Consider the following 26,888-nt stretch of genomic DNA (forward strand, 5'->3'; position numbering starts at 1 on the left):
CAGTAACAACGTCTTCTGTTGCCTGGATGTTTTCTGTCCATTGTTGTTCATCATCTTCCAAACTCAAGATCAAAGGGCCATCGCTGAAAGAACACTAGTGGATGTCTTGACTGTCTTTATCTATTTGGGTAGAAATTGTAAAGAAGCAGATTTTGACTTCAAAGAAGGAAAAACTACTTAAGTGGCCTTGAAAAGCAGTGCATTCCCCCATGCTGGCAATAATAGGCTGAGTGCATATCACTATTTGATGGAGAAACTATTGAGGAAATTCCTGTTCAGGGTCAGGTTGGACCAGATGATTTCTGAAATTCCTTCTAATTCCAAGTGTTTCTCATGCTTTGGTATCTCTATGATGGTAGACATTACCTGGTTGAGAGACTGAAGCTCCTCCTAAGTAATGAATGTTTGCTATCAGTGATAAATAGAACTATTAGAATCACAATATTTTGATCCTGGAAGGTACCTTAGTTGAAAACTAGTTCAATCAATATTTGACCAGGATCCCAAAACATCCCCAACAGATGGGTATCCAGGCTTTGCTTGAATACCTATAGTTAGAGCAAAACTCATTTTACTCTTGTGTATTTTGGATTTGTTCATTCAATTTTGTTTATAAAGAATTTACTAGATGTAAAGTATTGTGTTAGACTCTGAGAATGCAAACAAAATGAAAAATAGTCCTTGATTTCAATAAGCTTATATTATATCAAGCCTTTCTCAACTTTTGGCCATTGTTATTCTTTTTAAAAAAATTCATTTACAGATCCAAATTCTCTTCCTCTTACCTCTCCCCTTCCTATTGAGGAAGCAAGAAAAATGTAATCCTTATTACAGATATGTATCATCACGTTGTTATTAATTCTTCTCCATGGCAGCCCTTACACACTGAAAGACTTATCCTGTATTCCCTCAGTCTTCTTTTCTTCAGATTAACCATCTCCCAGTTCCTTCAACCAATCTCTGTAAGGAATGATGTTAGTTCAGCTCTTATGAAGCTCCAGCTTGGCCATGTTTATCCTTCCTAAAATATGGCACACAGAATGTAATACAGTACTCCAAATGTGGACTAACCCAGGAAGAGTACCAGAACTATCACCTAGTTTTGGATTCTGTGCTCCTTCATATTGTCCAGGCGTTGACAAAATGAGCTTGAAATTCACTTAAACCTCCTGGTCTTTGTTACATGAACCATTGTCCAACCATGCCATCTCCATCCAAAATTTGTGCAGTGGATTTTTTAAGCCTAACCATGGGAGTTGACATTACAGACTAAAATCTAGATTTGCTAAGCTTTGTGGTGGGATTATACTGTTTTAGAGCTGCACTAGATCTTAGAAGTGGTTTGGTCTAATTCCTTCATTTTATAGTGACTCAGACAGGTGAGAGAACTTGCTCAAGTTTACATAGATAGTAAATGACAGAGCCATGATTCCAACCTGTGAAAAGGGGTAAAATTATGGTGGTTGGACTGCATTTATCAGTGTGGTCGCCAAGGATGAATATATCTCAATTCCAAATGATTTTTTAGCAATTTATTTGTAAAATAGAGGGAAAGGGTGAAAGTAGAGAAATGAGAAGAGGGAAGAGTAGGAGATCTAGCTTAACTAGCTAGACCAGGGGTCAGCAACCTTTTTGGCCATGAGAGCCACAAACGCCACATTTTTTAAAATGTAACTTTGTGAGAGCCGTACAGTGCTCACAGTGTGCGCTCCTGTAACAGTTCCTGAAAAAAAAAATTGACTTTATGGCTCCTGCAGAAAGAGCCATATCTGGCCCTCAAAAGAGCCAGATATGGCTTGAGAGCCATACCTTGCCAACCACTGAGCTAGACTATGTGCTCAGGCCCTGGCTTACTCCGGCAGGGCTCTAGTAGCCCCAGCCAGGGGGCCTAAGGGTCAATTAACAAAGGTTTTAGCCACAAGGCCTCCTCCAGATGAGGGTCCCCTCTGGAGGCTAGTACCTCCAGGAAAAAGCCAAGAAAGGGGGTCAGCCTTTTTCATTCACCCACATGGTAGTTCTAAGGAGAAATATAAAGCAGTTCAAGGTCCTTAGCCAGAGCTCCTCCAGGGTCTAGTTCAAGGCAAAAAGACCTCCAATCTTCAGCTTGGAACTCTGAACCAACGCTCACAGGAAGTTGTAACTTCTTTTGTGTCACTTCCTGTGCCTACCTCCCACTTTACATGTACCAATTACAGCTTAAACTTTGCTTAGGACTGGATTCCTTATGCACTTTAGAACACATGGATTACAGACCTCCCCCACTTAGGATAAGTGGGGTGTGTACATTTTTGGTAATTAAATCTAAAAATGGGCAGGGAAAGAGTTAATCCCATCTTCACAAACCCAAGCCCTCCACTCCCAATCAGTATTCTTTCCAGTCTATAGGACCTGGGTTTGACTTCTGAATTCAAACTGACTAGCTTTGTGATCTTGGGCAAATCACTCTGGACTTCAATTTCCTTATCTATGAAAAAATAATAATTGCACCACCAAACTCATATAGCTGTTATAAGGAAAGTACTTTATAAACCTTAAAATGCTATGGAAATATGATTTATTATAGCACCAGGATGTGGGAATGAGGATATTCTAGTCAATACTTAATTTTTAGCAGCTCCCCAATGAGTACCTCTATATTTATTTTATTTCCTTTCTGTGGTCAGAGACTATATGTCATTTGTTCAGTCATTTTGGGCTCTTCATGACCATATTTGGGGTTTACTTGGCAAAGATACTAGAGTGGTTTGCTGTTTCTTTCTCCAGCTCATTTGACAGATGAGGAAACTGAGGCAGAGTTAAGCAACTTGCCCAGGGTCATACAGCTAGTATCTGAAGTCAGATTTGAACTCAGGTCTTCCTGACTCTAAGCCCTGAGTTCAATCCACTGCACTACCTAGCCCCAGTGAATGCCCTCCAAATACTTTACAACCTTATATACAGATCACCTAGATTTTATACTTGCTTTAATGTATTATAGAAATTTAAAATCTCTCCCAATCCTGTTGTTTTTCAGATGTTTTAGTCATGTCTGACTCTTTGTGACCCTATTTGAGATTTTCTTGGTAGAGACACTGGAATGGTTTGCCATTTCCTTCTCCAGCTCATTTTATAGATGAGGAAACTGAGGCAAACAGGGTTAAGTGACTTACCTAAGATCACTGGGCAGAAACTATTTAGCAGTGTAGTTCAGACAAGATACCTGTCAGTCTAGTTGTTTCTATTTTCCAGTTTTCTAGAAATCTCTCTTTGTTTAGGTGTCTTCAGGAAAGACCATTCATTTAGTTGGGTGCTACTATCGTTTATCCTCACGAAACTTCAGGGGCAAGATCTCTATGTGAAAGCCCTGTGCACTGGCATAGGAACAAAAGATCTGGCTTCTCCTCCTGGCTCTTCTCTTGACTTCCTGGATAACATTGGGCAAGATCGGGTGGGATCGTGGAGGGTTCCACCCAGATTCAACAGAGACCTGGGTATAGAGCTGGGCTCTGACGCTTCCTAGCTCCAAACACCGGTTCAGCCCAGACCACTGGACTCCCCCCAGCCCCTTCTCTCCACACATCCTCTCTACCCCCATCTATTTTTTCTCTCATTAGAATGGAAACTCCTTGGAAGGCAGGAACTCTCTGGTTTTTTTATTTTTGTTTGACTTACATCCTCAGTGTATACTTAATATAGTGCTAATTAGTTATGAAATTATGGAATGGGGCAAGTGAGCCCTGGTTCTTCAGGTACTCTCTGGGAAAGAACACAGTGACAGAAGGAAGGGAGGCTGCTATCACCTTCTAAAAAGGCATGGAGTGAAAGGGCGGACAGGGGAGAAAGTACACGACAGGAAGTGGAAGGGAGTACAGAAGGCTCCATGGGGCCAGGGGATGGAGAAGCGAGGAAGCCCAGAGAATCACAGCTGGGAGCCCCCAAAGGGTCTGGACGGGGTGCTGATGGGGCAGGAGTTTGGGCTTTCACTTTTTTCTAGGGCCTAGAAGGCTTCTCCTGATTTAGCATTCACTACCAGATGTGATCTTTGGTTAATATAGGATAGAGTTTATAATGGCTACTTATAAACTGACCTACCATACTTATTAGGGTCAGTGTCTTTCAGAGAGACCTGAACTGGGTACAGCTTTATTAACACAACACTTTATCTAGTCAGCTAGCTGGGGGACCCTGGTGGGAAACTTCACATCTATGAAACTTGGAGGGAATGACTTTTAACTCCTGGGGTTCCTTTCTCAGAGGTCAGAGTGACCGCTCTTTGCCTATGCAATGATCTAGCAAATATTTATTAAGTGCCTGCTTTGTTCCAGCTGGCTGCTAGGCAGAGTAATGAACAGAGTGCCAAGCCTAGAGTTGAGAAGACCTGAGTTCAAATTTGATCTCAGACACTTACTAGCTGTGTGACCCTGAGCAAGTCATTTAACCCTGTTTGCCTCAATTTCCTTACTGTAAAATGGAAAACTACTTTAGTATCTTTACCCAAAAAAACCTCCAAATAGGGTCACAAAGACTAAAAACATGACTAAAAATGACTGAGCAGCAACAACAATGTTCTAGGCCTATGAATAAGGCTATGGTTTTAGGGAAGAGAATGGAAAGGGAAAGGAATGAGCATTTTATACAGTATCTACTATGTGTCAGGCACTATGCTAAGTACTTTTTAACAAATATTATCCTCACAATAACTCTGAATTTAGTGCTATTAATATCCTCATTTTACAGTTGAGGAACCTGAGGCCCAAAGCAATTATGTGACTTGCTCAGGATCCATTGGCTAGTGTCTAAAGTCACATTTGAACTCAAATCTTCCTGATTTCAGGCCCAGGGCTCTCTCTGATGTGCTACCCACCTGCTTTAGTATTTGGTGAAGCAATATTCCATTTTGTACTTGAGGACATTTCAACAATTCCATAAACCTTAAATTCTTTACTTGAGTCTCTACCAAAAGCTCTGTTTTCCTATGTTTAAAATATATTAATTTATATATTTAAATTATACATATAAATTAAATATTAAATTATATATTATATATTTAAAATATTATTTTCAATAACAACTCTAAGGCAGAAGGGCAAGGGCTAGGCAAATGGATTTAAGTGATTTATCCAGGGTCACAGAACTAGGAAGTATCTGAGGCCTGATTTGAACCAGTCTCTCCTGACTCCAGGCCTGGTGATCTATCTACTGTGCCACCTAGCTACCCCTGAAACCTTCATTTTTTAAAAAATCCTTATCTTCTGCCTTGGAACCAATAGCAGAAGAATGACAAAGGCTAGGCAATGGGGGTTAAGTGACTTGCCCAGGGTCACCTAGCTAGGAAGTGTCTGAGGTCAGATTTGAACCTAGGATTTCCCATCTCTAGGCCTGGCTCTCAATCCACTGAGCTATCCAGATGTCCCCAAACCTTCATTTTTGATGCTTGAATCATCCCTGTTCTCTATGGCACATTGCTCCAGAGGAGGCAGGATGATATAGCTGAGAGGCCACTGGACCACACTTGGAATCCTGACCTTGTGCCTTAGTACTATAGTCCTCAGATAAGTCACATCACCTCTTTATGCCTCAGTCTCTTCCCCTTTAAAATGAAGGAGTTAAACTAGATGTTCTTTCAGGTCCCAGTAGTAAATCCCCAGGATCAATGAGTCCTAAGGCAACCTTCCCATTGAATTTTTTAAAAACTCCCAAGATATCAGCATCACAATATCACCAGTAACTAGTTCTTAATTTCCATTCTTTCTTTCTCTTCTTTTCTTTCCTCCCCATATCACTTTACTCTCTCTATTTTTTAAAAAAATCTTATTCTCGTCTCTCTTTTTGTCCCTCTATCTTGCTCTCTTTGTGGCCTAGCCTTGTCGTCTCCAGGCCCATCTGGAAGAAAAGGTCACTGTGTTTTGTGTGGGAAAAAAGAGAAAAAAGAAAAAGAAAAAAACTCCTTCCTCCATTCACTCCCCACTAACCTCCCAGGTGTGTGTGTGGGAGTGGGAGTGGGGTGGGGTAGGGTGGGGGGTGTGTGTGTGTGTGTGTGTGTGTGTGTGTGTGTGTGTGTGCTCGCTGGTGCCCCACTGGGCTGGCCGCTGCTGGTGGCAGAGGCTGCTCCAGCCCCTCCATCCTGAGGTTGTTTCTATAGGAACAGCTCGCCTGCTTCTCCACCAGAGGCCCCCCAATGAGCATGCCCAGTTCGAGGCTTCACTTTTGCTCCTGCCTCTCTCACTAGTAAGTGGCTTGTCTGGGACTCCAGAGAGATCCCCTGTAAACTGAGGGGATAGTCTTTGTGTGCAGAGGAGGAGGAGGAGGAGAAGGAGGAGGAGGAAGAGGAGGAAGAGAAAGAAGAGGAAGAGGAAGAAGAGGAAGAGAAGGAGGAGAAGGAGGAGGAGGAGGCCTGGTTTTGGGGACTGGGTCCTGGAAGAGCAAGGCGGGAACAATGCTGGCCTGCCTGAGCAGGGGGAATTTCCTGGATATCCTTCAGGAGGGTTTCACTGAGGTAACTGCCCTCTCCCTACACTTCTGGCCTTTCCTTTTCTACCTATCCATGGGGCTGTCTCTCCCTCAGCCTCCATCCTGTGCCTAGGCAGCGTGACAGCCTGAAGCCCCCGTCGCCCCTGTCGGGGACACAAAGGGGGCAGACCCAAAGTGCCTCCTGGTTTCTTCTCTTGTCACTCGACAGTGCTCCCTTTCCAAAGAGCCTGGGATTTTCCCCAAGCACACTCTTAGGATGCCTCTGATTTTCTTGGAGGAGTCGGTAAATCTCTGGGTCAGTCTAAGTGGCCAGAGGACACTGTAGGGACCTGGGGGGTGGGGAGAGGGAAGCAGCCTCAGAGAGTTACTTTAAGGAATCAGAATTTCTAAGGAATGAGTAAGGATGAAAGGGGGGGGGGGAAGTATAGGAGTTACAGAGACTGGGTTTTAACTTTGGATCAGGAGATTTCTTCATAGCCTAGAAAATAGGGTGTCCAAAGGAGAGCTCTAAGGAAGTTTAACCCTAGGTACTGAGCCTCAGGCAGGAGAACCAGTGTAGGTTCCAGTGTAGAAGCAGATGAAAGCACTTTGCAAACGTTAAAGCATGAATATGTAGGTTTTTAGTATTTCATTTTCATCTTTATGAGTGAATGAATTAAAAATGAAAAAGCATATGAAAATGAGTCTACAGAAGATGAGCTCACCTTCCAATACTGTTGTTCAATTATAAAAAGCATTTTATCCCCCCAATGTCCTCAGATCATTAAATATATATTACTAAATACAATAAACATTAAATACAGATCATTAAATAAATATAGTAAACATAATAATAGTTGGATAGGCACCTGACCTCAGACTAATTGTCCATTAAAAAATTTGAGAAAAACAAGATAGCAGTAATAAATAATAACAAAATAATGATATTTCTACTAGATAGAAACAGGATCACTTAAAGCCCCTGATTAGAAATTCCTGCACCATCAACTAAATAGGGTAGAGAATAAAGCCTATGCTTTAGGAGATACCTTCCTATCCCAAAGAAGAGTTGGGATCCATTTTCTTCTGCTGTTCTCAGTAGTTCCCTTCCAGAACCAGGAAGTTCTGACTTATTTTCCTCTTTTCCATCTCATTTATAGCAAGAGATCCATCATTATTTCTGAGTGTGGTTTTCCTCATCGGCCTGATTCAGTGGGGCCCCCACAGGGGAGATCCAGGATTCCCTTGACACAGCTGTATTACAGGCCTCCTTCCTTAATTCCTGTTTCCAATTATGAATCTCTGCAGCCTGACCTTCCTCAAAACCTCCCCAGCCTAGGCCCCTTCCTGTCCTCCTTGTCTCATTCAAGATGGGGGTGGGGGGTTGAGGGGGGAGCCTTCCCTAAACCTACAGAGATTGAAAGTGAATTTTCTGGGTCTTTGGTATCAATGCTACATGCCAGGGAAATGAGTGGGTGAGTGATGAATTGGGCCTGATCCACAGCCTGCCCACTCCAAACCTAACATCTTTAATTCTCTACATTATTCCTGCCTAAACACCAGAAGCACATCTTACTGCCTAAAGAAGTCTTACTGATGAGTTATAGCGTGAGATTTTTAAACACAGAAGAAACAGAAAGCTACCCATTGTAAATACCTGCAGTGTCCCTTGGCCCCTCCTTTTCCCATTCTCAGTCCTGAGACCCCCCTTGAACCTTTCAGAGGTCTGACATGCCTGCTGATTCCAATGCACAATAACCCCCTCTCAATCAATCCCCCTAGCTAGCTGCCATATTGTTCGTCCAGGAGAAACAAATGAGCATGGGGTCAGGCCTAACATATGCCTTATGCTTACCTCGCAGTGAACCTATTTACTGAACCCCACACTGAGAGCCACTGTATGTTTAAGTGATGATCAAATGAGATAATGGTTGTAAAGTCCTTTGTGAACCTTAAAGAGCTATATAAATGTTAGCTATTATTATTTTTATTGCTATATCATTCTTCTAGAGGCTCCCTGAAAGACTCTTGGGAACAATTCTAGTAGCAGACAGGGTGACAGAGATGATACATACTTCATCTTGTTTCCATATGGATCTGATTTATTCTTCCCCCTCTCTATAGTTTAATAGCTTTTCATTCCATATAGCTTGGACATTAGAGATCTTTGCTATGGTAATATCTGTGAAAAATGTTGTTCTTAAATTTTTATGAATCATGTCTCTGTATCTGGGCAATAGTGGGCAAGAGTTATTATTATTATCTAAATCTCATTTTTCAAATACTACTATTTTATTCCTAGACCTTCCATCGAGAGTGCCAGGGTACCACATAGACTTGGTCATCTTTCTAATGCTTTTGTGTTGCTAGCAACAGCTTCTGTCCCCCAGTTATCATAATAAGGAAAGAGAAGGGCAAAGGAATTTATTTTTGGTAGATAATTGGAGTCCTTCTAGATGTGGTAGAAACAGCTATATATTTTCATCTCTCAAATTTCTTACTTCATTCTTGACCTAAGATTATCCTCTCAACTTTGTCAAATCCTAAGCAAATTTAGCTGCCCTGATAAGTTCACAACATCCATTTGCTATTACATGACCATGGCATGATCCCTTCTTTAATGCATTCATGGATTGGAGTGAAACAAGGCTGCAATCTTATTCATTCTTTACTATGCAGCCTTACTTAAAGAGTATAACTGAAGTCCTAGTGTCAAGGCCATATTTCAGCTTCTCCGAGACACTAAAGTTTAAAAAATTATCAAAAATCACTTGCCTTTTTAGTAGGTGGAGTGTCTGAAGAGAGGGAGAGAATTTGGAACACAAATTTTTTTAAAAAGTTATAAGGAATGTGAAATATTATCACAAGTCTTTGAACACTCAAATCCAGGGGCTACTGTGTAACAATGGCAATATTCTCAAGACACATTAGAAAGAACACATGTAAATTAATCCTCTCTATCTAAGTTTGTTTAAGGTCAGTTCTACTTAGAAAGAACAGCGAGGGCTTTTAGTTTTTGAGCTAGTTAACAACTTTCCTATGGTCTTTAGGCTCTAAAAATGAAGTCCTAGAGTTTTCTAATATTCACTCAGGACATATGTTGTTTGGTCCAGTACCTTGGCTTGTACTTTTCTCCATTTAATATATATGTATATATTTCTATAGTCAGCTTCTGGAGAAGATTCAAACACATCTAAAGCATTTCCCTACCACTTAGTGGCTTTGGTGTTGGACTGGGATCTCACTCTTCATGACAGGGGAAATTGTCGCCAGAAGCTAGGTTGAAGGTCCTAATTATATAGATAGAAGGGAAAGCTGCTGTTGCTTCCAAGAGAAACCTGCCCTTTGAGGCAAGGTTCTCCTCCACCCAGCTGCTGTACTGGCACAGACAACAGGGCCACTCCCCACTGCAAAGTGAGTTTCTGCCACATTTCCTGCTCTGAAGAACAGAACTATGGTGCCAGTTCCAATAGGCTGATGACCTAGAGATTCTGGTTATCCATGCCAGTCCTGCCTTTCATTTTTTTTTCTCCATTGATACAGATACTATTCAATGTTTTTGTGGCAGCTGCCAAACCCTCCAGGTCTAGACGATTTTCTCATTTTCTTAACTGCTATGCTCCTGACCAGGCCAGGTTTCTTCCATTTTAATTCTGCAACAGCATCCTGACATTTTTGCTTTTTCTGTCCCATGATTATTGGTGTGTCACTGTGAACATTGTCATTGGTTCATTTGTTAACACGGATTTCCACAAGTGATATTCTCAACTGAGCTTTCTTAGAAAAGCTCTTGGCATATGTGCTGCAAGATTTAAACGGGCATAGGGTCTACAGCTTGGCTTTGTAGACAGGCACCTTCTACCAACCCACCACCTAGTCTGGCATACATGATATACCCCTGCATTGGTGGGCTTAAGGCAATGGGCATCTTTTGCACACTTGCCAAAGAAAAGAAATGCCTCAGAGCACTAAGCTGGGGATGGAGAAGGAGAGATATGGAGGTTTAGAGACCTTGCTTATGGGTGAGATTGGTCTGAATGGACCCATACCTAGCCAGAGGGAGCAGACAGTGTTCTCACTGACTTATAAAAATGCTAACGTAAAGCAGTTCTCTACCAGCAGAGCCTCCTCCTTCTTACATATGAGCTGGCAGAATTTCTTTAGCAGGTTTTTCCCCAAGGAGGAGGGTAATGTGGATCTATTACTGAATCCCAGCTGCCTCTGTGGCCTCTTAAAAGCATAGTGAGAAGCTGTGTCTGGTCTCAGCCCCATAAAGAAGGAAATAGAATGAATGTGAGTAGGGGCTTGGAGGCAACAGCTGCTGGAGTAAGCATCTTTCCTTGTGCTTATTACCAGGTAGAAAGATTAACATTCGGCTTGACAAGAGGACCCTGACGTTTTTGACAAATAATTTATCCCCTTAATGCTCTGCTGTAGAAATTAAAAAGTATGATTAGTCTTCTGTGTTACAAAGCATGCTCTTCCCAAACTTTCTTTCTTCTAGCCAAACTGACATGCCCTCTCCCCATCCAGGCCCATTGGCTCCATTCCCACAGGGGCTGGTGCCAGGAAAACAGATGCTCCCTGGCAGGAAGCTACCAAACAGCTTTATTTCATTCTCTGTAAGTGATAGGGCTGGCCAGGCATGTACAGCAGTGATAGGAATCTCATGTTTCCCAAGTACCACTGAGCCGGGGCAGTGTGCATACTGGTAATGCTTCATGTACTGTGGCTGGCAATCCTGGCCACTGTGTCCCAGACATACAGAACTGTTTTGCAAGGGATACAGAAGAGGATTCCCAGGACCAATTAGAATAGTGGAGGGTAAAGCAAGGGGACTAAATAGAAAATAATGACTCAAAACGGACTTAGCTAGAAAATCTCTCTCTTGGAATCTTGCCAGCATTTCCATCTCTCTTATTGTATGCCACAATAGTGACAGTGGATATAATCTGAATTAGAACAAAAGGCCCTCTTAGGCCCGTGTTAAGTGATCAATCAACAATCATTAATTAAAATTCTTACATACTAGATATGATGTTAGGTGCCTAGCCCTCAAAGCCAATAAAGTCATAGTTCCTGCTCCCCAGAAGCTTACACTCTGTATTGGGGAGATAATATGTATACATATAGATATATTCAGAATGAATACAAAATGCATATGAGGGACTTGGGGAGGAAGGGGGCCAGCAGTTGGAAAGATCAGAAAAGGTATTATATAGAAGGGAGTATTTGAGCCGAGTCTTGAAGGAAGAAAGGGATTCTATGGAGTAGAGATGAGGAAGGAATGTATCCCAGGCCAGTTTGGTTAGACTGTAGTATGAGGGAAGAAGAATCATATATAATGAGGCTAGAAAGGAAGATGGAGGCAGCTTATAGAGGGTTTCAAAGCCTACGAGAAGAATTTGGATAGCCATAGAATTTTTGGTAGTATTCAAATGTTAGTAAAGAGTGTTCCATCAGTAAAACTTCAAAAGCACCTATATTTAGAATCATCTCACTTTTGTTTGGTGATAATTAAGGTATCTTTTTTAACCACCAATATAAGACTATTACAGAGCATCTAGGTGGCTCAGTGGATTGAGAGCCTTTCCGAAGACAGAAAGCCCAGAGTTCATATCTGGCCTCAGACACTTCCTAGCTGTGTGACTCTGGGCAAGCCACTTAATTACAGCTTCCTAGCCCTTAAAGCTCTTCTCTGGGCAGCTGGGTAGCTCAGTGGAGTGAGAGTCAGGCCTAGAGACAGGAGGTCCTAGGTTCAAACCCGGCCTCAGCCACTTCCCAGCTGTGTGACCCTGGGCAAGTTACTTGACCCCCATTGCCCACCCTTACCAGTCTTCCACCTATGAGACAATACACTGAAGTACAAGGGTTAAAAAAAAAAAAAGCTCTTCTGCCTTGGAACTGCTACTTGGGTATCAATTCTAAGACACAGGATAAGGGTTTTTAAAATAATAATAATAAAATAAAATATTAAATCGTATATAGTACTTTTGGTTAACAAAGCATTTCATTCACAACTGGGTAGTATAAATGATCACTCCCATTTTACAGATGAGGATACTGAGGCTTAGAGAGAATTGACTTGAAGAGGTGACAGCAAATAGTTCTGGGGCTGGGGCTTGAGCTCAAGTTCTTTGATGTTGGATACAGTGCCTTCTTTATTATATCACATTTCTTGTGTGCACCACCAGCACTTCAAACTCAATATGTGAAAAAGTTGATTATCTTTTCCCCCTAAAACTTCTCTTCTGTCCGACTTAACTCTCCCTGTGGTACTACCATTCACCTTCAATCAATCAATCAATATGCATTTATTAATTGGCTACCATGTGCTAGGGACAGGGCACAGAGACAAAAAATTACCCTGAAGTATAATAGTCTTTAGTCCTGTTGGCAAAAGCTCTCCTCCCCTCTCCATGGGAACCTGAGGACATTTTTCCTATCACCCGCCCCTCTACCCAGCAGCCCAATGGGAGCATTTCCTCCCTCCCCTGTCTGCAGTAAGGTCGGGGGCTCACATGCAGCAGAGTGTTGCAGTTTGGGCACTTGATCTCTTAAAAGGTTTGCCATTGTTGGTCTATAGGAACAGACAACCTGATTGTAAATGAGTCTATTCAAAATTAATAGACAGTAACATGGGGGAGAGACCGTAGCAGCTAACGGGGGCAGAAAAGGCCTCCTATAGGAGGGGAATAAGGGATTCTAAGAAGCAGAAATGAGGAGGGAAGTACATTCCAGCCATGAGGAAAGAGGGGTCTCCTGGACCCTGAAGGCATGGAGTCAGGAGATGGAGAATGAGGAAGGCCAATTTTGCCCAGACCAAGAAGTGAGGAAAAGTGAGTAATGTATGACAACCCTGGAAAGGTAGGTTGGAACCAGATAGAGGACATTGTTTTGTCCTAAAGGCAATAGGGAATTTCTTGAGCAGGGGAGAGACACAGTCAGACCTTTGTTTAGGCATATTACTTTGGCTACTAGATTGAGGATAGATTAGGCAGGAGATAAACTTAAGGGAGAGAGATCAATTAGAAGGCTTTTACAGTTTTCAAGAGGTGAGATGATGAGGACCTTCTTTACAGTCATGGGAGTGGAGAAAAGGGGAAGGATTCAAGAGAGGTTGTGGAGATAAAATTGATAAGATTTAGGACCTGAGTAGATATGAGGTGTGAGAGAGAGTGTGAAACTTAGAATGATGCCCAGGTTGTACTGGAAAAGATACCCTCAGCAGAAATAAGGAAATTAGAAAAAGGGGATGTGGGTTTTGGGGAAAAGATAATAGGTTCTGTTTTAGACATGTTGAATTTGAAATGCCTGGGGTACAACGAGGGTTCTGGGGGAATAGTCAGTTTTCAGTATGCAACAGGCAATTGGTGATGAGGAGAGACAGAGTCAGGGACAGAGAATGAATAAAAAGTCTAGGACAGAGCCTAGGTATACCCACGGTTAGGGAGTGGGATATAAATGATTACTGAGCAAAGGGGATTGGGGAGGAATTAGACAGGTAGGAGGGAAGCCAAAAGCAAGCAGGGTAATAGAAACCTAGATATGAGTTACAGATTGCTGCAGGGATGTCAAGAAGCGTGAGGTTTGAGAAAAGGCCATCATACTTGGCAATTAAGAGATCACTGGTAACTTTGGAGAGATCAGTTCCAATTGAGTGAAGAAGATTGAAGGAGTCAGCTAGGTAGCTCATTGGATTGAGAGCCAGGCCTAGAGATGGGAGGTCCTGGGTTCAAATGTGGCTTCAGACACTTCCTAGCTATGTGACCCTAGGCAAGTCACTTAACCACCATTGCCTAGCCCTTGTCACTCTTCTGCCTTGGAACCAATATGCAATATTGATTCTAAGACAGAAGGCATGGGTTTAAAAAAAAAAAAAAGATGGAAGTCAGGTTACAAAGAGCTGAATAAGAAAAGTGTATGAAACAAGAAAGTAAACAGTCTTCTCTGGGCATTTGTCTATGAAAGAGAGGAGAGATGGAGGAGCATAGCTTGAAAAGATAAATATAGTGAGTTTGTTGGGGGGTTTTTAAGTTTGAGGGATTGTGGATATCCTTTGATGTTTGTAGGTAACTGGGAAAGAGCCAAGCGATTGCAAGAAACTGAAGACTAGAGAAGGAGGAAATAAGTGAGAGCAATCTGCTCTTCTTCAGAAAGAAAAGGGTAAGATCAGTGGCATATGTAGAGAGATTGGTCTTACCATGGAAAAGGGTCACCTTTCCATCAGAAAGTAGAGTAAAGGAGGAGACAGGGTATGATGTGAATGGAGTTTTGATATGAGAGGAGAGGAGAGGGAGGCCTTTCTCAGTCAGATATGAAGCAAGATCTTCTGATGAAAGAGTAGGCAGAGGGAATAGTATGGGAAGCTTAAGGAAAGGAGAGATTTGGAGCAGCTACTATAGGAAGAGGGATGAAGAATCAATTAGGGAGGAGTAAAAGGACTGCCTTATTGTGGTGAGATGAGATAACATAGCTTTGTAGTATTCCTAGTTAGCAATGCTGTGTGACTTCCTTCAGCATCTAGCACTTTTTGGGACTGGATACAAAACATAGAGGACAATGTAATGTTGAATCATTTGACTATAGAGTCAAAATTAGGAAGGGAGAAAAGTGAAATCAGAATAGGGGTGATGGATTTGGAGAGCACTGAGGAGTGGAAGGCCTAGAGGTTAAGGTGACAATGAAGAATAGGTTAAGGAGAATGAGGCGAAGGGAAAGATGGAATTGTAAAAGGTTACAGTTGGATAAAAGAATTTCAGAAATCTTGATACAGTAGGATCTCATTTTATGTGAATTCAGGTATGCTATTGACCACAGAAAAAAATAAAGGCAGAAAAATATGTAAAATTAAAAATTTTAATTATGTGTTAAGTCTGTGCTATAAAGTGGTATAGTCTCACAGCAGTTCACCTGATCCTGCTCATTTTCATTCTGAGAAGCTTTAGTGTGACTTATTACATTGTTTTGCACCAAATGTTAGCTCCCACATTGGTACAGAGTTCTCACTTGTAACAAGTGCTGTCTGAGTCAGCATTTCTTTTTGTTTCATTAACACTAGTTTAGCTATTAAATAATGACCCCAAAGAATAAAAGTAGTCTTTCTGGTAACTCTGATAAGCCTAAGAAAAGTCATAAAGTGCCTAGGTATATTTGTATACATTATAGTTACTAAATAATGGAGTTTGCTATCATGTATGATTTTCAGTGTATGGGAAAGGGCTTGGAACATATTGGTTGCATAAAGTGAGGTCCTACGGTAATAGAATTGGAGTGGTTGTGAATTATGGAGAGATCAAAGATGTGGTTGTCCCTGTGTGTGGCCAGAATAAAATAAAAGCATAAATCATGAGAGTTTAGGAAATGAAAGTTTAGCTTTCTGAAGAAACATCAACACAAGGGAACACTAAAGTACCCTAGTAAGACAGAATGTTAGGATTTTTAGAAAAACCCTCTTTGAGAAAGGATGGATAAATAAATAGATAAATGTCACCAGGATATGTATTGGGAGCTATATTTGGATAGTGTCAACTTAAAAGGAGAAGAGGCTCCTAAGTGGTGGTGGCAGAAGGAAAGACTAGAAGTGGCAGTGGAAGGCAAGAAGCATGGAGAGATGTAACCTGTACTAGAAAAAGTAGCCAAAGATATCTTTGTGGGAAGCCAAGTCTGTGAATGCCAGAAAATGGGAAAAGCATGGGAGGCCTAAGATGAAGGAAAGTGTGCAAATGAGAATGGGAATTACAGAGGGCATAGCAAGAGACACAGAGCTAGATTGGGACATGGGATATTGGGGGTGGGGAGATGGGACAAGAGACTTGGAAGCAGAAAATGGTTTTAGTTTATGTAGCTGGAAAGGATGGGGGAGAGTGGGGAAGGGAGTCTGTATCCACAGGGATTGGAAGCTTTAAAGGAGGGAGGTGAGTGGCTACCAGAGATGGAGTACCTTTTTTTTTTACTAAGGCTTCCATGATCAAGTCTTGTGAATGGTGGAGGATGTATCACTTTCTCTTTTAAGAGTTAGGGAATTGGGGAGATCGGGTTTATTAACAGTAACTGTTTATATAACAAGAGAGAAGGAAATAAGCATTTACATAATACCTACTATGAATCAGGTACTATGCTTAGTGCTTTTTACAATTATCATTTCATTTGATCATCACAAAAACCTTGAGAGGTAAGTGCTATTATTATCCTCATTTTGCAGTTGAGGAAAATCAGGCAAACAGGGGTGAAGTTAAGATTTGCCCACACAGCTAGGAAGTGTCTGAGGCCAGATTTCTACTTCAAGCCAGTGTTCTATCCACTGTGCCACCAGCCACTTCAGATGATGCATCTGCATCCTTGGTTCCAGGTTGGATCCTTGTCCAATTGTTGGAAGCCATGTTGGAAGTGAGAGACCTAGTGTTTGGGAAAAGAATATGATCTCTGAGATAGGCATCAATTACCAACGGCACCTCACTACCCCGCATCTCAGACAGAGGATGGGCTATTATGCTCTCCTCTTGTTTGTGAGTTTGGGATTATCTTTGATTCTTCTCTCTCTCTCTCAACTTTCATATATAATTAGTTAGTCTATTAATTTGACTTCCTCAATATCTCTCACATGTCTTATTCCCACTGCCAGCACCTAGTATAGGATCCTATAACCATCCAACTGAACTATTACAGTAGCCACTATCAAAGTCTTCCTACTTCCACTCTCTTTCCATCCTCTACCTGAAGATTCTTTTACAGAGATCTTTGGTCAGAAATACTCATAGGATCACAGATTTTTAGAGCTAGAAGAGCCTTTGGAAGTGGTCATCTCTAATCTCCTCATTGAAACAAATAAAGAAACTGGAGCTGAGAGGGGTAAGGTTAAGTGATTTGCCCCAGGTGACAAAGTCTGTATGTGTCTGAGACAGGATTTGAACTCAGTACTTCCTGACCACCTAGCTTCCTACTCTGTTACTTAGCTGTCTGATTCTCTATTGATTATTGAGTAAAGTTCAAATTCTTCTGCCTGCATTTCAAAGCCTTCTACCATCTGGTACTTTCTACAACCTAGAACTAGCTTTCTAGCCTTACTCTTATGTATACACTTTTCCTTACAGTCAGACTAGACTACTTGGCTACCAAACATGCCACATGCCCTAGTGCCATGATGGTGAACCTGTGGCACATTGCCAAAGATGGCATGCAGAGTCCTTGCTGTGGACATGTGCGGGCCCCTGGCATGGCCAGCTGGGAGCCTGGCCCTACCCCTGAACACAGTGGATGGGGCACTCAAGCCTCTCTCCAGGAAGAGCTCGGCCATGGCTTGGCCAACCTGCATGGGTGGGACACTGCACACTGTCTGGTGGAGCATGGCATAGGTCCCTAAAACGTTCCAAAAAGTTCACCATCACTGCCCTAGTGTGTCTGTGCATAGGTTTTCCCTTATGCCTATATTTTCCCCATCCTTCTCTCTCAGCTGAAATGTCATAGAACACCTTCCCTGATCACTAATAACTTCTTAGACTTCCCATTAATTTCTCAACTACAGTGGCTAGAGAGCTAGACTTGAGGTTAAGAAAAGCTGAGTTCAAATCTGGTCTCAGACATTTACTAGCTGTGAGACCTTAAGCAAGTCATTTAACCTCTGTGTGCCTCACTTTCCTCATCTGCAAAATGGGGATAATAACAACACCTACCTCATAGGGTCATTGAGAGTATCAACTATATATCTATAGAGCACTTAGCACAGTGCCTGGCACATAGTAAGTGCTACAGAAATACTAGCTATCATCATTGCTATTTTTATTAAAATAAATCCAGTGATCTTTTTGACTGCCTCCCAATCATTTGCCAAATACAGTTAGTTCTGCCTTCCCAGCATATCTCTCTCCAATCTCATTCTCAGTAATCCCCTGGGCATCAGCTTAGTGGAGGTATCCAGGACACTTCTCACCTGGAGTAATAGCCTCACCTCCTCACTAAACTCAATCCTCTCATCTTTCCAGTCTGTCCTACTCCCAACTTCCAAAATTATTTTCCTCAAATACAAGCCTGACCAGGTTATTCTACTACTCAATAAATTCCTGTGGTTCTCTCTTGCCTTTAGGATAAAATGTAAACTCTTCTATTGAGTGTTTATTTTTAAACCCTCACCTTCTGTTTTAGAGTCAATACAAGTCTTGCTTCCAAGGCAGAAGAGCAGTAAGGGCTAGGCAACTGGGGTTCAGTGACTTGCCCTGGGTCACACATCTAGGAAGTGTCCAAGGCCACATTTGAACCCAACTGCAGGCCTAGCACTTTATCCACTGAACTACCAGCTGCCTCATATAAAGTATTTCCCCTCTTTCTGTCTCTCTCTCTCTCTCTCTCTCTCTCTCTCTCTCTCTCTCTCTCTCTCTCTCTCTCTCACATAAAACTATGAATATGAACATTTCAGAGCATGGGAAAAGTTTATATGATGACTGATTATAGTAAGCAGTTCTTGGGAAACAATAAACACAATGACAACAATATGTCATTATACACCAAAAAGCACATACAACACCCCCCCACCCACCTGAAAACTGTCATCATGATTAAGTTTGTCCTCAAAGAAAAGGTGAGGCGAGAAGCTATGGGTGTGGAATGCTGCATATATTGTCAGGCTCAGTGGATGCATCCTCTGTTGTGCTAAACAGCTTCTCTTCTTTTTGTCTTTTATTTTTTGTTAGGATGGATAGTTCAGTAGGTAGGAGTAAGAAGAGGGAAATATTTGGAAAGGAAGGTGATGTGAAAACAAAAGAGAGCAATGTGTTAGAGTAGGACACTGAGAGCTCAAGGAACTCACCCTGGTCACTCACCACATGTCAGAAGCAGGACTTGAATATAGGTTTTTCTGAGCTGAACTTTTCTTGTCGATAATGCCAGGTTACCTCTACATTTTTTGTTGTATATAGATTGAATAAGCTACAATTATTTTCATTGCAATCCTTTTGAAAAGTCTCATGCTGAGCCCTGCAAGGTGAGATAATTAAATGTCTAATGAAATGATGTTTCTTGTTGACTTTGGATGTACAATAAAAAATAACTCCACCAACTATTATTTTCCTTTCCAAGGAGTGCCATGAGCCATCCCTTTGCCTTCTGATCTCACTTAGTAAGTGTATGTTTCCACAACACTGTGTCTACCCATTGGTCATTGGATAAAGATCTCAGATTTAGATTACCTGAAGTAATACTATTGTTTCTAGAAAGTCTAGAAACTGCATGGCTTTTTAGTACCCTCTCTACCCACATCCCTGTAGAAGTAGACTATAAATAGCAGGATTTTGGACCAAAGGGGGTCTCAATTTGGAGAAGGGCTTTGGTGGGAGGTTTTGGTTGGTTGGGTAGGCCAAAAGTCAGTTTAGGATACCAGCAACCAGTACTGATCAATACCTTAGTTCCAATCCTGTGTGAATCTATGCTATACATCCTAATCAATTAATCACCAAAGAAGAAACAACATCAACACCATCAAACAACCTGGTTCAGGTTAAAAAGCCAGGTTACAATTGAAAGAAACAAACCTCTTCAACTGTTAATCTCAAACCCTGACTACCTTCAATTTGATTTTACCTGATCATCTGTAGCTTTAGCCAACGATTCCCTTTACACCTCTTTCCTTCAGTTCCCTGTTTCCCTTTCCCTAAGTCAGTTATCATTAAATCTTGAAACTTACTTAGGTGGATGTCATTTTTACCCTAAGGATCACCAAACATATCCTTGGGTATCTGAAGGAAGAGGGATTATTCAAACTAAAGTTGTCAACTAGCATTTATCCACATTTTGGAGCCAGGATAAGCATTCAAAGGAGCTGTGTGATCTAGCCCACAGCCTCTTCACTTGATCATTTATCCTGGAACACTGTTATATTGAAGCTGAGTGTATTAATTTCTTCACATATATTCCTGTGGGGTCCTTCGTGTTCACCACAACTTAGTGCTACACCTAGGGATTCCCACATTCACTCAGCTTCAGCTCCTCATACCATCAGAGGACCTTGTACTCCCATTATCCTATAACACAATGAAGCACCTTCTTGCTTATGTAGTTAGATTCAAAGAGCTCCATTGACCCAGACTGCCTTTTGGTGGGATAGTCTGCAGAATCTGGTCTGGCACAAAGGCCTAATGATACAGAAATGGGGGTGAAAATCAAGTAAAGAGTCTCTAAATGCCAGGAAGGCCCAATATGGGCAGCTGGTATTCAGCTGTGCAAGAATTCAATACCGATTGTGGGCCCTGCAAGATAAATCCCACTAATGGAAATGGGAAGGATGTCCCATTGAATTAAGGAACATAATCTTATTAGATTCATTATGTTATGGATATCCCGTTGAGCTCAGGAAAATAATCTAATGGATGTCCCTTGCAAGAGGGGCCATTCTCTGGATGGTCCTTATAGCAATAAAGAAACAGGTAGGTCAACTTTGCCAGCAGGCAGAGGCAGAGAGGGTACATGGAGCACATGCAGGTGAAAGATCAGATTGCTAACTCTTTGTGAAGTTAGCATCATTAGAGGTGAAATAGGGGACTGTCTGTGGACAGTCAGAACTTAGTGGATCAGGCAATAAAAGGGGAGTCCAAGTTTGGCAGATTGAGTCTGGCAATATATACTGCCCATACTGGCTGTCCAACAATCAGTTCCTGTACAACTCCTTTTATTCAAGGGAAATGGAAAAAAAAATCTTTCCAGTTACCGGTAGCAAGCTAGTTTATGAGGCAGAACAGATACCAATCTAGGTGTCAAAGGTAGTCTACTACACTGCCAAGACATTTTGGTCATTTACAGATCCAATTCCTACAGCAACTAGAATAAAGGCTTCTGCTGTGAGATGACAGCAAAAGCCAGGTCAAATTTAAACACCCAATTTTGTTACAATTAGAGATGCAATTGATTAATTCAAAAAAGGGCTCTGACAGGGGGACTGACCACTGTTCTCCTATATAAAGGGGTCAGTACAGATGAAACGGCCCAAAAAAGGAAACTTTCACCTGCAAACCAAATTGAAACTTTGAACCTCCTGATGAGGGCTGCTCTCTTAGAGGGGCAGCCTTGTTGGGCTGTTTCTGTGAGAATATTCAGTCACAACCCAACAGCACCATCACCTCCTTAACATAGCAGACAAGATGCAAGCCTTGCTTGCTGAAAGCTGCCCTCTCTGGAGCTTCACTTGGCCTTCCTGATGAATGTCCCCTGGGAGAGCCAGTTCCTGGTGAAAGAGAAAGGAACCCTGTCCCAAAGCACGGTTGCCTAAAGGGGAAATAAATGTCACTGTGCACCTTAATTTGGAGGTGGAACTCTGTGCAGTCGATGAGTGAGCATTAAATATCTGTCTCCTTCCACCAGTCCCTGAATTCTACTCTTATGTGGGAAGCCAATAAGAGAATAGATAAAAATCTGAGACCCCTCTTTTGACACCTTTTATGATCCATACCTTTTCTTATTGGAAAAACATTATAGACTTATTGAAAAGCTTTGAGTCCTTAATCAGACCAGCAGCTACTGAGTTAACAATTTCTCTCCTTGATAATTAAGAAGCCTGAACCCTAAAAAATATTACTTAGATAAGCTGGAGCTGGACTTTATCTGATCAGGTGCAGTCCTGTAAATCAAGGCACAATGCAATTAGTAAACATCTCTATGAAATATATTTCTGCTCCTAGAATTAACCCCTACTAATTGGTGGTTGGAATTTGGCCCTTGCCCTTGTACCCATCTCTCTACTTTTTAGACTTTAATGGGTTGTATATGATTTGTAACCCCTTCACAGCTGTGACTCTTTCTTTGTGTTCTTTGTTTGAAACCAGTATAAAATAAACTCCAAAGCCCACAGAGGTTAGATCAACATGGGCTAACCACTAGTCTGGTTGTTCTCATTTTCTTTTTTCTGTCTTAACAATCCGATGCCACAAAACGCCTCTCAGGACCCCAAAAACATATAGAGCTGGCTCTCTATACTCCTATACTGCTGGACCTTGACTGACTTACTCTCCTGATCTCTCAGAGCCATCACCAATATCTCTCACTGGAGGGCATCAGAGAGGAAGATGTCACATGATAAGGGCTGAAGTTCTGGTCACCTAAATGTACCCTCATTTCTGGCTCTGCAGTCACAGACAGTCAAAAGAGGCTCCTATTCATCAGGGAGTTAGCAGAACAGAGCCAGTTACAGAATGTTTACACATGCTCCAAAGTCTCTCTAAGATACTTCCATTAGACAACATCCAGCTCTCTAGCCTCCTCCACTGGCTCATAAGGACAGTCTCCCACTGCATCCTTAAATCAAAGATGAAATAATAGCATGGAAATTTATAGTCTCTCTGGGATTGGCTCCAGAGAAGCTCATAGATGATGGGTTTTAACTATCATCCTTTTAACCATCAGCCAGCATTTTTGCCTTGTTACGTAGCTCCATATTCTCTTTGAAGTAGTAATCAAAATTGATGTCCCACCAAGCCTGAACCTCAGGCCTGAAAGCTTTGCTTAATATTTTACAAAATGTCTTGCTTTGTCCTCCCGGCCACTCAGCCTTGAACCCTTGGTGACATGCTCAACTCCTCACTTGCACTAGTCCCAGAAGTGGATCTGGTGTTCAGCCCTGCCTCTCCACCCACAGGCCCACATTACCTCTTGCCTGAATGACTGTCATGGTCTCCCTGCCCCAGTCTCTCCCAATGCCAGTCCATTCTCCACTTAGCTGCCAAAGTGATATTCCTAAAGTGCAGGTCTGACCATATTACCTCTCTACTCACTGAATTCTGGTGCCTGCTATTATCTCCTTGATCAAATATTCTCTATTTAGTATTTAACACTCATCATGATTTGGTCCATTACTACCCTTCCAATTTTTTTACATTTTACTTCCCTACACAAATTATACAATCTAGCCACACTGACAAATATATTATTACACTCCATCTTCCATCTCTATGCCTTTTCATTGGCCAGCCCCATGCCTGGGGGCCTCTCTTGCCTCACCTTTGACTCATAGCTTCCCTAGCTACCTTCAAGACCCAGTTCAAATCCCACCTTCTGCAGGAGACCTTTCCTGGTCCAGCTCTTTACCCAGTTCCTCCAAGATTATGTTCCATCTATTGTATATATCATGTGGATGCAAGGATTTACATGGCTCTTCCATTACAACATGAGCCCCTTGAGTGTTTTTATTTTGTATCTTTTTTGCCTTTGTTTCTCCATTGCTTTACTTCTCATAGTGTCTGTTAAATGGTGAGCACTTAAATGCTAAATGCCTGATTAATTTAAGCCAAAGGCCATAGTGACTGTCCATTTCCACCTATCCAATTAGATGCAAGTGTTTTCATGATTATGAAGGTATTACTGTTGTCTGCTTAACTGGGGGGACTAGGTAAGAACTCTTGAGTGAAAGATTCAAATAGCTTCTTGCCAGTGAGTAGAGGCTGTGAGTATCAACTTAACCTTGCTGGATGATCCTTCAGGTTAGGCTTAAAGAGAAGAGGAATACATAGTCACCAAGATTTTAAAATTTATTTCAAACAGGCTGTGCAGAAATTCATGTACTCTGCAACTCTGAGTATATCTTGTTGAGACTGAAATAAGGTCCATTCAAGACACTTTCTTGCATTCAAAATAGATGATACTATTGGAAGCTATGCTAGTTAATGATACTGTGTTGAGATGAATAAAAATCCATGAAATTGCTATTAGGAAGCTCTATTTGATCATGGAGGTCCAAATCAGAGACTTTGGGGGCTTGGGTAGAAACATTATTTGATCTGATGTAAAATTGATAATATGCCTCTATCTCCCTCCCCATTTATTGGTATAATTACTCAGTATGTATTGTTTTTTATTGGATGAACCATGATGCTTAATAATAGCTCCTATTTATTCAATACTTTATAACTGTCAAAGCACTTTCTTCACAATCACCTTATAAGGCAGATCATTTGACAGATTTGGAAACTGAGGTTCAAAATAAGTGACTTCTTTAGGACCACATAGCCAGGGAATATCAGAACTGAGGCCTCTTCACTCCAGAACTATTGCTTGACCCACACCAACCAGGCTATCCTCACCACCAAGGAAGCAAAGTTCACCTAATTCTTTGTTACCCTAGTCTCTCCACCTTTCCCTACTTGAACCTCATAGTTCTGAATAAACCCATTTCAGATGGCCTGGTTTTATTCTGATTCTTCTTTTTAGCATATTGTAACTTTAGCTGAGAATACTCCTCTAGGCCTCAGTTTCTATATTTGTCAAATGACAGAGTATGACAAATGCATGATCTCTGGAGGCTCTAAAAACTGATCCTATGAACTGGTTTCTGCTGCTCAGTGATCTTAGCCAGTCATTATGGAGAGATATCTGCACTGAGTTCTGCGGATGTTGTGGCTGGCCCCATTTCAAGGTGTGAATCTTAAATAGTAAAATGGCTTTTGCATTTGGGCTCCTGCTGGTCACTAGACTGCCCACAGTGTCCAGTAGATGGCAGCATACTAATCCTCTGGTACTATCATTTTAGGGAATTTTCTTCCTCCCACAAATACTCCCACAAGAAAAACATAATAAAGATTTAAACTTCCAAAGCAGCAGATGAGCAATTACTAGGATCATCCAATTAAAGGAATGTCAGGAGCTTGGAGCTCTGCAGTATTTTAACAAAATTATACCCTGATGCAATTAGCACTTGAACTTCATTACTAGGTTCAAGATCTTGGACTTCCATGATAACCAGACATTGAAAACTAGTGAATCAGCTGCCTGTCCTTCAGGTTGAAGGGAGCAGATGCAGTATGGCATTACAGTGTTGTAAAAAAAGAACACTAGAAGAGCAGCTAAGTGGCTCAGTGGATTGAGAGCCAGGCCTAGAGATGGGAAGAGGTTCTAGGTTCAGATCTAACCTCAAGTACTTCCTAGCTGTGGGACTCTGGGCAAGTCACTTAACTCCAATTGCCTAGCCTTTATTGCTCCTCTCCTTTGGAACCGATACTTAGTACTAATGGGAAAAAAAAAAAAAAAAAAAAGAAATAGAATTATAGTCCCAGAATCTACAAGTTGGGAGGGATTTAAGAGGCCAGGCAGCCCAACCCCTCATCTAAGCAGTTATCACTTCAACATTATCCTTGAAAGTAAGCATTGAATCTTCACTTAAAGACCTCTAATGAGAGAGAACCCTTTCCCTAAAGTCTTTCTTTACATCTAATGAAATCGGCTTCCACCCATTGTCCCTAGCTCTGCCCTTCTGAAGGAAGTGGAATAAATTTAATCTACCTCTTCCTTATGACAGAACTTCACATATTTGAAGAATAGCTATCATAGTTCCCCTAAGTCTCCCTTTCCCCAAGCTAAACATTCCTAGTTCCTTGATCCAGTTCTCATATTACATGGTTTCCAGGCCTCTTGCCTTCCATGATATACTCCTTGGGAAATGCTCCAGCTTGACAGCAGCCTTAAAATGTGTGCCCAGAACGGAAAACTATACTCTAGAACTGGTTTTGATCAGGGCAAAGTACAGGGATATTTTCATCTCCCTCATTCTGGGCATAATGCCTCTCCTAGACTGTATTACATTTTTTGGCTGCAATGTCATGGTATTGAATTTGTACTCCATTAAAATTCTCAGATTTACTGCAACCATCTTAGGCTTGTGAAATAAACTTTGAACCCAAGTGTAGACATTATATTTACCTCTATTGTCTCTCCTTAAATTCACCCAGTGTTCTGATCTATTGAGGTTTTGTTTTTTTTAATGATAAGTGTGGTATCCAACATGTTAGCTATCCCTTCCAGCTTCCTTTCATCTGAAAAATTTAATCAAAAAGTTATCTATATCTTCATCTAAGTCATTTAACATGTTAAAAGACACATGGCCAAGAACAGATCCCTGGAATATTCCACTAGAGACCTTAAGAGAAGTTGACATAGACTATTAAAGTCTACTCTTTGGATGTGGACACTTAAGCCGGCCTAAATCCATATAAAACTGTGACATTTTTCCATCTTGTCTATTCTTGTCTACAAAGATAACATGAAAAACTTTGTAAAATGCCTTGTAGAAATTTAGGCATGCTACGTCTACAGCAATCCATTGATTTACCATTGATGGGATCCTGCCATTAAGGGAAGTCACAGAATCTCAGTCAGAAAATAATAGGCAATTTAGTCCAAACTATACCTGACCAAGAATTTCTTCAACAATATCTCCATCCAATGTCTTCACCTGGAGATCTCTAGTGAGAAGAGCCTACTCCCCACTAAGTAGCCAATTCCCCTTTTGACACTAATTATTTTTTTAGACTTCTTCTTCTTCTTCTTCTTCTTCTTCTTCTTCTTCTTCTTATTATTATTATTATTATTATTATTATTATTATTATTATTATTCCTGTTGACTCCTTAGGAGCATAGGGCCGCAACCATCTCACACCAGCAGACTCTGTTCTGGGCAACTTCCCCCAGCTGGGCCCATGTCATTCCGACTG

At 41.5% G+C, this 26,888-nt stretch overlaps 1 protein-coding gene across 1 annotated transcript in view; it reads left to right on the forward strand.

Annotated features, from left to right (window-relative positions):
• The first annotated feature begins 6,382 nt into the window (after window positions 1–6,382).
• DIXDC1 (DIX domain containing 1) overlaps window positions 6,383–26,888 on the forward strand; it is a 56,870-nt gene continuing 36,364 nt past the window's right edge. The window contains exon 1 of the mRNA XM_044669382.1: window positions 6,383–6,475. Within this exon, the coding sequence (XP_044525317.1) occupies window positions 6,416–6,475 (60 nt within the window). The 5' untranslated portion in view covers window positions 6,383–6,415. The remainder of the gene's footprint in view (window positions 6,476–26,888) is intronic.

This window comes from Gracilinanus agilis, chromosome 3, assembly GCF_016433145.1.
Source record: "Gracilinanus agilis isolate LMUSP501 chromosome 3, AgileGrace, whole genome shotgun sequence".
NCBI classification, from domain to species: domain Eukaryota; kingdom Metazoa; phylum Chordata; class Mammalia; order Didelphimorphia; family Didelphidae; genus Gracilinanus; species Gracilinanus agilis.